The sequence below is a fragment of the Callospermophilus lateralis genome, unplaced genomic scaffold (genome assembly GCF_048772815.1).
Source record: "Callospermophilus lateralis isolate mCalLat2 unplaced genomic scaffold, mCalLat2.hap1 Scaffold_79, whole genome shotgun sequence".
NCBI lineage: Eukaryota > Metazoa > Chordata > Mammalia > Rodentia > Sciuridae > Callospermophilus > Callospermophilus lateralis.
In genome coordinates, this window is record NW_027515935.1 from 3,324,906 (window position 1) to 3,343,443 (window position 18,538).

Genomic DNA, 18,538 nt, shown 5'->3' on the forward strand with positions numbered 1-18,538 from the left:
CATGTGTGAAAGGAGAACTCTCTCTATTGTCTTTGGTAGATAGAGTCTAACACCTGTTTAAATATTTTTTGTATTGTTTTTCTAAATCAGATAGCTAGTTCTAACTTAGAATCAATCTCAAACAAAAAGCTGAATCCTCTTAAATTTGGCTTCCTTGTTTCAATTGTTGAAAAGTGCTAATCTTGACACAAGTCTTGGCCAAACCAGTCTCAGTTAATTAATAAATTCTTAAATTCCTATTTTTCAACTTGGTCCCAGCTCTAACCCAATTCTTCTTGCATGAACATTTTTTAAAATAGCATTTAATATTTCAAATCCCCCCCAATAATCTGAGCAATATTTGGCACATAATAAAAAAATAATAAGTCAAATGAAAATCAAACAGAAATAATAAACTATGGGAGAGAACTATGAGAGAAAGAAGAATGACGAAATGTTGGCGTACCTCCAGAGTTGAAGAATTGGAAACATGAGGCTAGCTGTCTATCCAGCTTGACTTAGGATGCTCCCCCTTTCAATAGATAATTCTGATAAAAGGAGGGTTTTCTGATAAATCACACCAGTGCAGAGCACAACATACAGCCTGAGAATGTTATTCAGAAGCTGAGTATGCTATAAAGCGAATTTTAGACCACAAATGATGGACTAGATAGTGATCCCTTAAAATGGAGTTCAGTATGGAATATCAGGTTCAGTTGCTCTTCAACCTCTAAATTCATAGGGAGTAAGTAGCTCCAGTGGCCACAGGAGAGGATTATGAGATCTAGTCTGCTTTCTGAAAAGAATAGAAAATTTAATTAAATAAGTTTCACACCTCTTTTCAAAGGTCTGGTCTTTCCCTTTGACAGGGTCACTAGCCAGAGTCCTGGGACACAGAAACTGACCTGCTGTTAGGTGAGCTGCATGGACCAGAACTTGGACCTCAGGCTTCAATTCAAAGTGCACTGAGTTTTGGTTGAGTTTATGGATCAGTACTTCTGATATCTGAAAGAAGAAGTGTTATAGTTAGTGCTACCAACACTGTTATCACTGACCATGAATAAAAATGCTGAGAAATATTACTATTCTTATTGAGGTATCCCAACATTATACCTGTAAATTGTATAAGCAAGTTTTAAATGATTTTGAGTTATATTCTGGAGTATGTAGATAGAACTATTTTTAAGAATGACCAGACTTTACATCCTGATTGCTAAAAAACAAAATATTAGCAAATAAGATCATTTCTACTTTTAAAACTTACCCTGTGTTACCTTAGAGAAGTCACTCTTAGTTTTCTCAGAAAGCATTTGTTATGCATAAGGACTTAAAGGAAGTAGATAAAAACTTCTTTTTTGTTATAATTATTTTTTATGTTATGCTGGGGGTCAATCCTAATGTCTCACATGTGCTAGGCAACCGCTCTACCACTAAGCCACAACCCCAATATACACATTCTGGTAAGATTCATGAGATTTCATTTGCCTTTCCTTTCCTCCCCCAAACTGTACCCCATGGCTCTCCCAGACAAGGTACTTTGAGGGTACTACTGAATGGTACATAAAATTCTTATGAAATAATAAATTGTATAGTTGAAACAAAGTGTATTCACAAACACAAAATGTAACCAACAGGGGCAGTGATCTTATTTGCTCCTACGGCTGGCACATGAACTGGACAGAAACGTAGAATTCTGGACCATGGAATATTGAACCTGACCATGGGGTGCCAAACTTAGTTTTGGTAAATATTACAATGCAAAGTTTACAGATATGGTAAAATTGTATTCATTTGTTTAGAGTAGACTTTTACCCAGTTTTGCTTATACTTTTGAAGAATTTATGCAAAGCTATGAGGGATAATCACGCTCCTATTTTTTTTATCTGGTATCCTTATCTATTTTTAATAATCTGTTTTAATCATAAAGTTCATATTTTATTTGATACACTATTTAAATGTTAATTGATGTTTTCTGAGAATCATTATGCTGGTAAAATTCTTCATTTCCCCTTTTTTTTTCAATTTATCAAGCTTCATTTTCTCCACTGAGTTGCCAAAATGACACTTTTGATCTCTTTAATAATTAAACAGGGCCTGATGGCTTAGTTTGGCAGCAGAGACCCTTAAAGAATGCCCTGGTTGGCAATAGAACTAAATTGCCCTGAAGATGAACTTCTCTGCTGAATAACAGGAGCCTGGGATAATTCTCCATGCACTATGGATGGACACCTGGGATCTTGAGTAATACCAGTACATCAAATGCTCTCATTTGGCAAACCACAGAGAAAAATTAGACTTTTAAAACTATGTTGAAAACAACTTTTTCCTCTCTATTAAGATACTCCTTTTCTTGAGTACTGACAATCTTCCAGAATGGTTCCAGTTTATAGGAGGAATGGATTTCTAATCAATAATCTATCAAATGGATTACCTATATGTCCTGTAAGTTCCTTTCCTACCTTATTCTTTTCTCTTTTTAAACATTATTGGGATATTATTTTTATTATATTTTTATGTGATGCTAGGGATCGAACTCAGTACCTCACATGAGCTATGAAAGCACTCTACCACTAAGCCGCAACCCCAGTCCTCCTATCTTATTCTTATCATCCAATTGATAGGGTCTTGATAGGAATCTGACAATGGTTCTTTAATAAAGGTTTGTCTGTGAGATACAAACATGCACATATAATAATGTTTAATATACATATATATATATATATGAACATATGTAATTACATAAAAATTATTTTAACTCAATATGAAAGACTTGTCATAAGCAAGTTAAAAGTTTACCTTTTTATGTAGAAATTATCACAAACAAAAGAGAACAATGTACTTGTAAGAGAAAGACTTTCCTCTTTCAACCAGGTGAAGCTATACTCATTTCTTATCCCTGTAAATGTTTTTCCTCAAGAGAGAAAAATAAATAAGCAAAGGATAAAATAGGTTTTATCAGAACTGCATGCTTCTCATTTATAATCTTCAGGAAACTCCGTTCTGAAAATGATTAACTTCCTAGATGTGTTTGGTTCCTAGCATTGCTTCATTGGTTTGTTCTGTATCATTTACAAAACTAAGCAGGCTGTGCAAAAATCATCAGGTAGCAGAAAGTATATTTCATGTATTTAACTTGCATCAAAGGACATTCAATAAAGAACACATACTCTGTGGGAAAGAAATTGTGCATAAGAAACAAAACTAAGTGAAATTTACATTCCATACAAGAATAACCTCAATTAGAACCATGTACTTTTCTACTCAAATAAATTACTGTGAGACTGTTGACAGATTTTGACAACATTTTAAATATTTACTATGTTACTTGGAGAAATGCATATCTTTGATTGTTTGCATCAGATCATGAGCTGGTTGCATATATTTTTAAGAATATTATATGTGCATTGAGCACTTTATTTTGATAAAATTGCTTCTTTCTGGCTGTTATTCCTAATACTACATGTCTGGTGTCTATGTGGAGTGGAACACAGAGATTACTGGACAGACCTAAGTTTACCCAGTTCATATTTGAAGAATTGAGACTAGACTTCAGCTTTGTTTGACCCGTAATCTAGAGAATTTTCATTTAAAAAAAAAGTCTGTGAACAAGTTGACAAAGACAGCCAGAGATATGTAGAGAAAGTTCTGGCTAAGTGGGCTTAGGAGATAGAAAAAAAGAAAGGTTCCTTTTATTAATTTTACTGTCATCTCTGATTCATCCATGAAGCACACAAGTTAAAATACCATTCCCAAAGTCAGCTGACTAATATGGACCACAGGAATAGGCAATTTCTAATCTCAGGACTGTCACATTATTTTCACAAGTCTGCACCTTTTGTAATATTTGGGAGCATCTGGGCTTTGAGAAGAGTACAATAAATGCAATACACAGAGAGGCACAGCAAGACCTAAATGAGCAGATCAAAAACACTGGCCTGATAAAGATCCAAGTGAAACAATATGTGATATCTGGGAGACTGAACCTGCCAAAACAGGTAGAATTTACTTCTATTTCTTTTTCTGTCCTGTAAAGTTGTGTTCCTATAATGCACCAATAAAAATACATGGAAAACAAAACACAAATTCTTAGCAAGTACATCCCAATAATTAAAACCAAAATATGAGCTTGATTAAAGGTTTTCGTGTTCATAGCCTTAAAAATGCATTTTTTTTAGCCAATTTCATTTATCCTCTGTAATGACATCTTCCTGATGCTGCTGTCCTACACAGTACACCTCCTACTGTACTGTAGCTAAACAATCATGGTCAAAGAAACACAAATCATTCCCAGTGTCTACTTATTAGGTAGACTATGCACATTATTCAAAGGTAGCCCACACTTCAGTTAAATTACCACATTAGAGGACAGTGGAGATTCAATACAAATAGGATAAAAGCTAGGGGGACATGCTAGAGGAAAAATACCAACTTTCTTCTTGCCTTCTTCATAAAAGATAATGATCAAGTACATCAGTGGGAATCAACTAGGGTGGGCTGAAGGAAGCATGGTAACTTCTCAGAGGCTTGAAACAATAAAGGCATACTTCTTGCTGACACGTGGTAACCACTGTGGATAGATATTTCTTAATGATCACACAGGGAACCAGGCTAGTGGAGCAGCCATTTTAAACATTTCTATTTGCTATACCTCGGGAGGAGAAAACAGTTCTCAAGGCTTATGGGCACTTGAACTTGTCAGACTGGAAGTGACACATATCACGTATCACTTATTCATTAGCCTGAATAAGTACTGTGGCTCTGCCCAATCAGAAGAGATACACAGGTATGATCCTACACTGCAACACAGGCAGTGGGCTGGAAACATTTAGTCAACACCTGTGATGATTACTACACAAATCTAAACTACTTTTAATTAAATTCATTAGGGATAATCAGTCTCAGATTATCAGAACAAAAATGTCAATCATTGAAATATGAAAAAATAGAAGTTTAAGAACAATAGAGCAATTGGCACATTTATAGAACGTGTAGCACAAAGAAGTGGCATCAGGTGAAGATATAGGTTTAAAAATGGGTTTGGAAAATTTATCTATGATAAGGCTAACCTTGGCCAAAATATAACGATTAGCCATGATGTTGGTATGAGAAGCACAAATCCTAATGAACATAAAAAAGCACTGTGGCAAGATAATTGAGATGGAGCCTGGCCTGAGATGACCCCAGAGCTGACCCACTTGGTCAATCCTAATGCTGTCACATTTTAAGATACCTTCAAATAGCATTTGAGGAATCTTTCTCTTATATTCAATGGAGGAAGATTTTCCCCAACTTACACAACACAGTGTCAGGATTAAATCACAGGGAGGCAATGCAGCCAAAAGCTACCTAAGAGTTAACACAGTTCACACAATCCAATCCTTTCTTATCAGAAAAGATTCAGCTTGATGAAAATGCTGAAGGAGTTTCCTGGATGATGTACAAGAAGAAACAAATCAAACCCCTAATAATTCTTTCTGCATCACCAGTTTTAAACTTCTTCCCCCCAAAAGGTCCGTTTCTTACCTACTCTACTTTTAGTTATAGTTTCCTATTTCAGTGACCTTCCTTGTGAACTCCAGAGTACCTTTGTAATCCAAATCTTTGCATTAAAATTCAGAACAAAGAAAGTAGACCAGGTGGATATAGAATACAACCTGGAAGTATTAACTACATTTCATAGTGAATCTTTAGTTTTCTAAAATGCTGCCAATAGTCTATTCTATGTTTAAATCTGCCTCTGCTTTCTCCCTTTGATTTTGTATTCTGCCATCTGTCAAATGTGAAATTTAATACAAACAGACAAGGAAATGCATTGTGATTGACATTTTACATGGACTTTTTTTTGTTCCTTTTGAACATTCTCATAGCCTTTAAGGATTCTGAAAGACAACACTGAACAACATCATCGCCCCAGAACAGCATCACAAAAATTCTCCCTGAGCATTGTGACCTTCCCTCCTCCCATCAGGAGAGAAGGGTGCAGACTCATCACCCCTGAGGACTTGAGGAAAGCAGGAAAATGCGGTGCCTGGAAGGCTGAGCCTGATCCATGCTTGAGCATTTGGCCTCAGCACAGCATGATGCACTACCCCTAGAGAGGCCACGAAGGGAAAGAGAGCCTTTTCTGAGTTGCTGGAGAGCTGAAAGAAAGACTGACTGGAAGCCTCCTGGAAGAAGGTCGCTTGATTAACTCAGCCCATGTGATCCTGATAACAGTGTCAAGTACTATCACAGGGAAGAGTTTTCAATTTATTTCACAGAAAAGAGAGCTCGATCCAAGCCAGCATCTCTGATCCCCTGGGAAAGCTCCCACAGGAAGCTCAGGGAAGAGAGTCCAGGGCTTTTGCTGGGTCTTTACCTCCCACTCTTCAGGGCCCGCTGGCCAGGATCCTTGTTCTTCCCTGCTGGGCTTCTGCACACTTAGGTTTACAAGAAGGAGGCCAAAGCATGAGGAGAGGGAATGAGGTCAGCCCTTCCAAAGTTTCCTCTAAGATTTAGAGTAATCTTCAAGGGAGAGGTTCATTTCTGTTGTTTGGATTTTCTCTGCATTTTTTTTAAAATTTGTGTGTATTTCATGGAATTTAAAGTCAGTTGTGTTTGCCTGCCCAGTGGACCTCCTCCCTCCCCCTTCATCTTTCTGTGAGGGACCGAGTGCCCTGCTCTCAGCCCATTTGGTTCAGGAAGGGCTGCCCTAACCCCATGAGGCGGAGAGCACATAAAACACTCGGGTAGTCACAGAAAGCACTCTGTTCAAGCCTTCAGGGATTGGTTAAGAGATCCCACTTCACCCAGGCTGGAGTGGTGAGAACTGCAAACCTGGGGCTGTGGCTGGTGCTGTCTGTGGGATGGAGTTGACAAAATGGCCACATGGCAGCTGGTGCTGTGGCCATCCTTGCTTTCTATGTTCAGGCTTCATTCCAAAACACCCATGTGATGGCAAGGAAAACACACACACACAGAGAGAGAGACAGACAGAGAGAGAGAGACAGACAGACAGAGAGACAGAGGGAAGCAATTTGTAGACACTTCTGCACTTCTGAACAGCTCTGAATTCATCCATGCCGGGACTGAATCTCTGGACTTCTAAATTAAGTGAGTTCATAAGCTCACTTGCTTTCCCCGGGAAGTTATTTAAGAGACTAAGTCAGAACAGAGGCTCGAAAGATCCACCTAGATTGAAAATTACAGGTTTCCAGTGGGCAGCCCATTTCACAGGCCCTCCAAAAGTGTCTTGTTTCAAAAGTTGATTTACTGTACTTTTCTCTCAGGGTAATAATGTTATGCACAACCAAGACACCATTTTCTCAGGGGCTCTGTGTGGTCACCACGTTTACTTTGGTTTGAGTCCTGGAAGAGACTGCAGCCAACCTTCTTAATCAGAGTTACAATCTCTAGCTTGGTATCCTATTTTCTTTTAAAATGATATAAGTAAGACTTCTGTTCTAAATCTGCATATTTACATGGGCTCACATCAATAATATACATTCTTGCCTTTTTGTATTGTCCTTGTTTTTGTCTCCATTTTGTGAAATCCCATTCACTAATTTTTTTTCTTGCTTACTCTCCACACCCTCTCTTCCAACATACGTCCCTGACTATATGGTCCATTTAATGAGATTTGGCTTTTTTTTTTTTTTAGCCCAGAGGGGGCACTCAATCACTGAGCCATGTCCTCTGTCCTATTTTGTATTTTATTTAGAGACAGGGTCTCACTGAGTTGCTTAGCATCTCATTGTTGCTGAGGCTGGCTTTGAACTCATGATTCTCTTGCCTCAGCCTCCCAAATCCCTGGGATTACAGGCATGTGCCACCATGCCTGGTTAATAAGCCTTAACTTTGAATTTGTATTTTCATATCTCTTCCTATTATGAAATAAGCATAAATATAGCTATTATCAACTTGCCACTTATGGAATATCTTCTATCAAACCAAGTTCCCCAACTATATTATTTATTTTATCTTCTCAAACACCCTATGGAATTGCTGTGACTTTGGCTACATCATTTAACTTTTCTGTTCCTTATTTTCCTCCACTATGAAATAGACACATGGATATCAGAGCTGAAACTAGAAGCCTGGTTTGCATTTCTCTAAACTTGTGATCGCCTACCAAAATGGCTGATGCCCCCCCCCCCATGGGTGCTGGGTGCTATGTTGCACAGTCTTTCTTCAAATGAGTCAGCTGCCTTAAGATCTCTGATAAAATGGGTTTTCAATGACTCATTCAGGCTGCTTGAGTACCTTCCCTCAGCAACCTGTGTGCCTCTGTGAAGGAAGCACCCAGAAGAGACAGAGAAGAGAGGGAAAGAAGTTAAAACAAATCTGCAGTCAAAGCAAGATACATCCTGCATAAACATGTTTAACAAATAGATCCTTCTTTCCATGTTTCCCCTAAAGGAATCATTGAGAAAATATTACACTAAAAAAAGTGGGGGCAGAATGAAACATAGAAATTCATGGATGACTTCATGCCTGGGAAAATATCTGGCTCTATCTCTGGACTCTCTCCCATACTTAAAATAATTATACTCTGAATTTCATAGAAAATTCCTAAAATTTCCAGAAAAGGAACAGCTACAAATGTCCATATCTTGGATAAGGATTAACTTCCCCCTCAGGTTCTCAGCATTCTGTGGTAAGAACTAATTCATTTTTTTCTCCTATTACATTACAGTTCAGATAATAATTTGTAGAATATAATGGGAAGCTGAGCATGGCAGAGGGCAAGTTCAGATGCAAATCCAACAGGTTACCTGCCGCCTGCTCTCCAATTGCATCTGGCTAGGAAATGGGTTCATCCGGGACTTCTGGGACAGCTATGTTCTTTATGATTTACATACAGAGAAAATTAGAGAGGCAATTTTTCTGATGGGTGAGAAAGTAGCAGCTGAAAGAAGAATATATGCTCAGAGGTGGACTGAGCTTTAATTTGGGGTTGTTGTTAGTAAGGGTATTGTAGTTCATAGGCCAACCTGGAAGACTAGAGATCATGGGACTGGATTATGGGTTTATTCAAAGTAAATTAAAAAGCTCCAAGTTCTTGAGGAGCCAAATCCAATACTTATTTAGTGGTTGAGAGGAATCCCTTTTAAATCTATGTTCCTAGAAGAATTGAGAAACCCAAATCCTTTGGTTTTTACGAGAACAACAGACCAAGACTAATCATTTTAGTTGAATGGATAAAGGAGAAAAATATCTTCCTCAATACAGAAGGAGAAGAGCCTTTTGAAGTTAAAAGGATGAGAAAGAAAAAAAAATGACCAAAGAGGGCAGGACACACACACACACACACACACACACACACACAAACACACTCTCCAGAACTGATTGAAATCAAGAGAAGGTGAACTTTCACATAGCCAGAAGAGGAGCTCTAGAGCAGATATCACATAATCGTTGTGAATACAAATCAGATCATCTTAGCACAGTGATAATAAAAGGATCAATATTTGAATCAAAGTTGTAGCTTTTATAACAGGTGTCATTGGACTCCCACAACACTCAAAATGAAAGAAGTCAAGTAAGTTCTAAGTGGGCTTCTTGTCCATGTGTCAATCAGCTACTTGATTTTTTTTCTCATAATGTCTTGGGCATGTTTTCATGCCTATGCACGTAGATTTCTCTAACTAATCATAAATGCTGCCAAGTATTTTGCAGTATGAGCAATTCGATCCTCTATGTGTTGATTTGGTGAAACTACAGTTAGGGCCACCAGCGTGTGACTGAGAAATGGAACCAGAAAGTGGAAGATTCCCCAAAAGAGGTGGTGCCCCCAGACCCTGCTCCCTAGAACCCCTCAGAGCTGCTGTGATGGTTGAACTAGCAGTGGGGTGACCCAGACTGCAAACAGAAGCTGAAAATGTTTGCTAGGGGACTTACCTGCTCCAGATCCTCCAGTGACCTTTTGTTTTCTCCTGTTGAATCCTGGTAAGGCAAGACGAAGAGCTCGGCAGTGATGGGTAAACGAAGCAGTACTGCCACCAGGATATGCTGGCTTGGAATTCCTGTGGCCTGAGAAAGAGAGGCTCAGGTGAGGTCCTGTAGAAAATGGTGAAAAGGAACCAGGTATTCAGCTGGGGTGTGGGTTCAGGCAGAAGATACAGGGAAGTGTGTGGGGGACATTAAGGCAGAGGCCTGGGTGCTCCTGGCAGGAAGGCACAGGAGAGGCACCCCTGATCACAAGTGCAGACTCCAGAGAGATCCACAGAGGTTTTTTTTTTTTTTTTTCCAGCTCCGCCACTGTGAGACTCACCCATCACTTATCTTCTCACTGCCTATATTTCCTCAAATAGAAAACAGGGACCCTCACTAACTTCTTTATCTGCCCCCCCCGGCCATCATCCATGCTAACCCAGCTTTTTCCTTTGTCACCCAAGTGGAGATACTCTTCAAATCCACCAGTCATATTCTAATTATCAACCCAACTAGGACAGCCCTCAGGGGCTCCTGTTCACTTCTGTCCAGTACCAGAAGCTGATGGCCAGTCCTGCTCCATGAAGCACTCTGAGCTCTTCACTTGCTGTGCTAATGCTTCTCTTAAAAATTAGAAATATTACTCAATTTCCTCTTTGCCTTTTTCTAGCTTTCCCTTGAACTTATATCCCAGGGTGTCCCCCAATCCCTCTCTCTAGACAGTTCTAGAATCAATATTTATAATCCCATCTTTTCTCTTCATGGTCAGTCAGAACACACTGCTTGGCTCTTCACTAGGACTTTCAACAAATCTGTCAAAAAAAGAACTTGCCATTCCACCCCCCGCCATTTTCATTCTATCTTTGAGGTGACAGGAAGTAGGCCCTTCCCAGATTACCTAGCCTGAAGCCTTACACTCACCTCCTGTATTATGCCCTCCTCACTCTGTTACATGCAATCATCCTATGAGACCCTGACAAGTCCTCTTCCACACTAATGATCCTACTGGTTCCTTCTCACTTAAACATCCACCACTGAAATCCCAATTCAGTCTTTATGTGCACCCCATCAAGTTTTACCTGTGTTTCTCTGTGTGCCTGCCACCTCCCTCGGGATGTCTTTTCTCTGTCTTTGCAGATAGAACTCTGCTTACCTTTCATGAGTCATTTACAAATCCACACACTTCAGTACATTGTTCCCTAGTTTCTCAAGTAGGTGACTGTCTTGGAGCTACATTTTTGAAGCAGTCACAAATTTTTTATACATTTGATTCCTTATCGTGTGCCTGAAATTTTGCTAAGTAACCTATAGATATTGTTTTATGCAAAATAAATAAATAAATAATAAAGCAAGCAAGTATAGTTCCACCTCACTTGGATGGTAAAAAATCACATCACAGGTTGGTGCCTCAGGATGCTCACTCTGAGTTTAGTGTTCAGGGAACTTAGTAAGAAGAGCTTGAGAATAACACCTATGGGGTAGGGAAAGTTAGCAGGCATGGACAGGGGAGGAACTGAGCAGCCATGTAGGTCCAGTCTCAAAGGACCTGTGGGGAGAAAGGCTGGCCTTCAGAGTTTTTGTTGGTTGGGCTGAGATGGCCAGGACTTTGTGTGTATAACCATACCTGTCTACCACTCGACTGGAGCTACCCTGTGAGATGACATGATCCAGGACAAGGCAGGTAAAGCCTCTGACCACAGCTCCCTAGCAGCCAAGACAAGTCTCTCCTGAACCAGGATCTAGGTATGTGTCCTTATCTCCACCCCAGGAAAGATGGGTGCTGAGGCAGGTGAAATAGTGGCTCAAGGCCATTTAGGAAGAGGCTATGAGGCTTATAAAGCTGCATTTCACGGTGAAGCCTGTGATGGTAACCTGAACTCTAGGCCTCCTTTCTCCTGACAAACACACATACCAGCTCCCATTACAGCTGAGCACATGCTGTTTAATGCCTCTATTAGATTGTAAACTCAGAGATTAAATTAAATCATCCTCATTATAACAAAAATGCTTCCTGAATGACATTTAATTAAAGATTTCATCATGATATGTCAATAGCAAAAGCCAATTTGATGAGGAATGGACCACTAATTTTATACCGAATTCTGTCACATAAATGAATAGGAAGAAAACTGCCAATAAACCGATTCTAAGTTGTACATTTTATAGGGATTGTTAGGGCACACTTGGCAATGTGTCCCTTAAGACTTAGGAAAGTAGCCAAATGTAATTGATGATCTCAAAGACACGGTTCCAGGGGAACACAGGCTGGATCAGCTGCCTACTGGGATGGAGTAACTGGAAAATTTTGGGTACTAAAAGATATTACCATCCCCCCCACCACCCTGTCCTAAAGGATGCTGAGCAACACATTTATTCTTGTTTAGCTGATTATAATATGCAGCAGCCTTAGGAATACTGATGAGCAGTGGTTTCTGGCCTACTGGACAGCTGGTGGGAAGGAGGCGGCCCAGGGCATCTGACCTCTAGATAATGTGAAGAGAAATCATCCCAGAAGGCTAATCACTGTTGAGCTGGTGCCTGAGCTGGTGCCCACAATCACCTGGTGGGTTTGGATTGTTGCCTGGGATACTTAGGTGCCTAAGGGATCCCATGTCTCTAGAAGGTTGCAGAGTTAACCAGGTGGGCTGTGGGTGGGTTCATGAAAAGTTGTAAGTCATCTCGCTTGAATAGCAGGAGAAAGAAACCAATTGTCACTCCAGGGAAAGATGGCTCCAAAGACAGAAAGTCCTTAGTCTAGTAGCTGCCCTTCCTGGTAGCCATAGTGTTGAAGCTTTAATAATGGCATGCCTGGTGAAGCCATGGAGACAGAGCTGGACTGCAATTACCAGGAGACACATGAAGATCCCCCTTCTCTACCGCAATATGGCTTCCATCCCTGTTTCTCCTTGAAGAAAGACAATAGACAGCAGTACTGTGGAACAGTAGGAAACCACAAAATGGAGATTTTTAGCCTTGAAGGTCTGAGCCTGAATTTGTAGTGGCATGACCTTGGGCAAGTTCCTTGATGTCTCTTATACCTGTAAAAGGAGTACAAGCTTTATAGGCTTATCCTTGGTATTTAACATTAAACAGTATGAAGCACGAACGGAAGGGTCTAGAATATTTTAAGTGCTAAACAAATGTCAATAAAGGTGATGGTGTGAGGACTGGAATGCTGAGAGGCTGATATGGGATCTCTTTTCTGACCAGGGTTCTCTGAAGGTCTTACTACAACACCATTTTCCATCAGTGATAATATGTGTTGGGAGTAGGATATACAGAAACTTAAACTGGTTTTCTGTGTGGGTTTAGAACCTCAGGAAAAGACAGCTCGTGCCTAATGTCCTGGGTCTGTGCACCTAGTCCAAGCAGCCACGGAGCTGCTATCCCACTGTGCTTACTCCTGCAAGTGGAGTAGGTCGGGGAAGATGGTACCCCCACAAAGGGTGTCTTACCCACTCTTCAGAAACATCTACTCAGGGAGGGATAAAGTGTACACCCTTGGATGCTCCTAGAAACCTCAGGAGATCATGTTGCATTACAAAACCTTAAACACTGGACTCAGGCCCTTCATTTCAATTCTGAAGCTTTGTCACCTATTGTCTGTGAGAGTTTATGAAAGTCTTCTAAATTCTCTGAACCTCAGTTGCCTCATCTATGAAAATAAAATAGTAATAGCTTCCTCTTGATACTGGTACAGGAGGGAAATGTCTTATTTAAGAGAAGCAGCACATATGACCCACCATCAGGTATGAGTCCTCACTGCACACAGTGGTGGGGCTGGCACCCAGCCTGCTCTTAGTAATTACACCTGCCCACGAGGACACTCTGGCGCATGCCCCTCCATCATTATGCACAGTGGCTCATCTTACACTAAAGGCCTCATCCATCGTGAACTCTCTCTAAGCAGAATCAACTCTGAGAGGGACAAGCACCTCATGACCCTCACGGTTGCTCTTTACCCTGGTGCCTGCCACAGGGCTGCATGTGGGGGCTCAGCACCAGTGACACCACACCTCACAACTAGCTTCCTGTGGCTCCATCTCTTTCCTGTCCCTTCTTAGGTGTTCTTCCATAAAGTTCTCCAAGAACAGAGAGAAAATGGGTCAAAATGAGAGAAGAACTCTTGGCACTCATTTCTACCAGGGACTTTTTGATGACTCTGCTGGTGTCCCTCCTCCACTCAGGAATGTCCAGGTTGTAGTCATCCAGGTTTGGAGAAAAGGACAAGCGAAGAGAACGGAATTCCTCTGGGGATACAACAGCAGGTGGATTACTGGAAGTCAGGTAGTTTAGTAAAGCAGCATAAACTTTGTATTTGATGCAAAGCCCTCATGGAGGGTCCTCTCTCCTTTCACACTCACCAGAGAAAGAAAATTTTCTATCCCTGTCCCTGGTATTTCATTAGTTTCTTACTTTATAAACCAAATTCTAGGACTCTGGCTCACTCCTAGCTCTATAGACACTGACTATTATCCCCAATTCCAGACTTGGCCTTCATGGATACTAACTGACCGTTGAGCTCGGAATACATGATATACTTATGACCCCAGGGTCTTTCCCTGTCCTCTTTCTCCACCTGGAATTCCCATTCACCCCACTGTCTTTCCACAAAGCTTTCAAGCTCTAGTTTAAGTTTTCCTGACTGACCATTCTACCAAACCCCAAACATTTTAATTTTTTAATGAAACTACTATGTTTTTCACATACTTTTATCATTTGATTGTATAATAATAGTAATATAATTATATACTTTTATTTATTATAGTTACTTTATCTTTTGTCTGCAAAGAAGTTTCATTGAAAGGAATGTTAAGCTCCTTATGTTGAGGACTGTGTTCATTTTTTGTGTAACCCCTGAATTAGGCCTGGGTTCATCTGCATCCTCCAGAAAATGGGTTGGGGATTAAACAAGCAAAGATTTTATGAACAGAATCATCTTTGGGAGAAAACAAGGAGGGACCCAGGGGAGGCATGGTGAGCCATCAGCTCACAGGCCTGCAGAGCTGTTAGATAGAGGAAGAAGGCTGGTGACTGCCCTGCAGCATGCAGAAGGCTCAGCAAGATGACTGGGAGATGTTGAACCAAAGCTGACCTGCAAAGGAGTCCCCTGTGTCCCAGGAATGGGCCAGCCTCAGTACCTCTGGAACCCCCATCACTGGCTGGGACCCAGCCCTAGAAGAAGAAACCAGGCCCAGGACAGTGAGGAATTCCAGAGCACAGCATCCAGGGTTTGTCAGTTTTGCTTCCCAGAGTTGGAAGTTTCTAGGGTGCATCTTTATGGCTTCTATACCTTAACACAGGGCAGTGTTTGCCAAAGGACACACCCAGGTAAGCTCTCCCCTACAACCTGTGAGTGACTCCACAGTGAAGTTTAGATTCTTACCAAGCCTTCCTGTTCTCCCACACCCTGGTGTAGACTTACTCTCCTACCCCAGCTCACCTCTGCCTCTCCACATTACAGCATGTAGCTCTTCTCATTATTCAGTCTGCTAGCAGACTTTCTGACCAACTGACCTCAGGAAGCCTCCTGTTCACCAGCCCCAAGTACCCTCCATCTCTGGATCCTGTTTGTCTTCTTTATACCTAATATTATCTAATTTGTCTTCACTACATGTCTCCCTAACTGGAATGTAAAATGATTAAGAACAGGGACTATGTTCCTGGCTGTGAGAGAGTGCTAGAACATAGTAGGTTTTCAATTATTATCTCTGGGACATTTAATTAGTAAATGTTTATTGAATAAATAAATGGTTAAATTATAGTGAAGGCTCTCTGTTATTTCTATGTTTACTTCTTCAGTACACAGTACTTATTTTAAGCATGTCCGTGGGTTTCAGTTGGGGCTAAGCGATTTCACTGGTATCAATTATAAATTCAGGAAACATAAAATCCCCCTTGTGCACTTCCTAATGATGCTCATGGGTTATCCAACACATGCTTTGAAGATGCTTACATTATAAAATGTGAATTTATGGCAGTAACCTGATTCCAAAGACATATTTTTCAAAGCTTCACTATTTTATGAGTCACTGGTCACCTAGGTGAATATCACTGATTCAGTTCTGATGGAGAATAACAAAATGCATGTTAATTAGCAGCATGGTAAACCGTGGCACTGAAGATGCACCAACTGAGTCGTAACTTTGCAGCTCTGATGGTATAGATTTATGTTACTCTCACTTTCTCTGCACCTCTCACCAAGCTCTAGAGAGTTATCTACAGGGGACAGTGTTCACCTTAGTGAAAGGACATGGATGACACAGCTGCCTCCATGATGATGGCTGGAAAAGTGGTGATGGTGTGGCGGAATTTATTCAATAAACAGGGGCTGCCTGTGGGAGGACATCAGGCAAACACCAGAAATATAGCTCTTTTGCAGGTGCTGAAAGAGCATTTGCATTTTTTATTTAAAGGCAAACCCATCCCCTGGAGAAAATGAATGGAAATAATGCAAACTAGATTTTCTTTCTTCCATTGTATTAGGAATTCCATTCTATTCCTTCCTCAGCCAAATTTTGTTTTATTGTGTATGTGCAGTGCTGGGGATTGAACCCAGGGCCTCCTGTATGCTATGCATATTGGCCAAGCATCTGCTACTGGGCTGCACCTCCAGCCCCTGCATTCACTTCTCTCTGGAATTCCTTCTTCCTCTGACCATAATGGTATCCTCTGCCCTTTGACTAAGCTTTAGACAGGTGTCTGACAGGAGGCCCCTGACCTCCCTTTCCTTGAGCATTTACTCTAAATAACTTGCAGCTGTAATCTCTTTCTCTGCCCCACTGAGATGCTCAAGATTCTAATCTGCTACAACTCAGGAAAGGGTTCATTATCATCAAGAAATAAAGGTTTCCCTGTCTCCTTGGCCATGAGGGAGGATGGGAAACTAACTTCCCCCAAAGGGTCATTCATTTGAGCAGAGCACTAATCACACTGAAAACTCCATGTACTCCTCAATATCCTCCAGTACTTTCTTATTAGCTAATCCCAGCATGTTGGGTCTTCTGCCTTTTGTTTCAGTGGAGTTCAATCCTGCCTGTTTAATTCTGTCTGGTGTGATTCTCCCTTAATAAGTCACACTTGTCACTAAAAATTCCAAATCCTGTGTAGACATCTTGGATAACTCGTTTGATTGAGGATGAGTTAAGGATGGTTGGTGGCTCAGGAATTTGGTTAAAGGAGGAGGAGACCACTTCCTCTGCTGAAATCTTTAATGAAGAGAGAGAGAATGCATTTTATGTAAAGTGAGTCACCCTCAGATGATTCCTTTGAGGAGACTGCAGAAAGAGGAAGAAGGAACAGCAGCGGGGTGGAAGGTGCATAGAAACTTGCCCTCTGGGTTCAGAATCCTTACGCTGTTTATTCATTACACTTATCTCATGTTTGCTTACCTGTAAAACAGAGATAATTACAGATTTTTTTCTTGTCGGTTCAAAGGATTCAATAAAACAGACCATATACATCAAGTGCTTAGAACAGATACAGGTGGTAAGTGCTTCATCAGTGTTAGTTATTATCACCTTCACCATGACCACTTCTGGTGAAATGACTTTAAACCAGTACTCATCCAAATTTGGGTCTCAAGTTCCTATCTGTAAAATGACACTTGTTAAGAAAAGGCCAAAACCCTTCCAGATTTAAGGTTTTCTTTGTGATTCTAATGAGGAAGCTCTCCATACACTTAACCAAGAGGACATCTGTCAGGCTAATGGCTGAGTGCCATTAGTGCAGCCTGTGACATCCAGAAGGGGCAGAGAGAGGAAAAAGAGCATCCGATGGAAAAGAAACTGAAGTTAGTCAATCAGGGTGATTTCAGACCATGGGCCCTGGGACTAGGTGGTCTGGGTTGGAGGTCCAACTCTACCTCTTACTAACTGGGGCAAGTTACTTACCTCCAGGAGAAAATGACTAATAATATCACCTTCCTGGTAGCAGGCTTGATACGAAGAAGATTAAATGCATTAAATGCATTACTGGGACCAAGAAAAGAGGTGGGGGAGGAAAGAGAAGCACACAGCCACTCAATGGCCACCTGGAGGAGAAGCTGTACTCACTGATGGGGCCTAGTTAGGAAATTCTCAGCCCTTGTTTACTTCCTGCTACTATCTGGACTGATCAAGTCTCTTCAGGAGGAAGGGAGAGAAGAAAAATCATGAAATCTAATTCCTGGCCGGCCATGCATGGAATAGTGTCCTTGGCCCTTGGTTCCTTGACATACTTAAAGTGGCCTACAAATGATTTTCAGGTTTTGAACATCAAACTGGCAAGAGGAGAAATGAAAAAAAAATCCGACTCTCCACAGAAAGAAGAAGTCCCAAATTATCTCAGTAGCATCAATTAATTTACAGAACTTGGGTCCTTGCTGCCCTTTCTCGTCCTGTCTTTCTCCTTCCCACCTTCTTGTTCTCTCTTTTGGCACAGCATATATTTTCCTCACCTAAATTTAAATCCTCTTTTCCAACTATTCTGTGATACATATGTACCCCTTCCATATTAATATTAAATGTTTGCCTTTTTAACCCTCTCCTGATAACACCTTGTTCATATCCACCTGAACAGCTTTCTATGCAGAAAAAAAAAACTTACCAAAATGGTATCAATCTGGATGTATTGTTTTTATATCCCATTTCCAAGCAATGATCACAGT

General features: G+C 40.8%; 1 protein-coding gene across 1 annotated transcript in view; it reads right to left on the reverse strand.

The window, feature by feature from the left end:
• Window positions 1-18,538, reverse strand: part of LOC143387444 (VPS10 domain-containing receptor SorCS3-like) — an 83,968-nt gene that overhangs the window by 13,265 nt on the left and 52,165 nt on the right. The window contains 3 exon segments of the mRNA XM_077108448.1: window positions 885-984; window positions 9,859-10,004; window positions 14,025-14,141. Coding sequence (XP_076964563.1) covers window positions 885-984; window positions 9,859-10,004; window positions 14,025-14,141 — 363 coding nt within the window.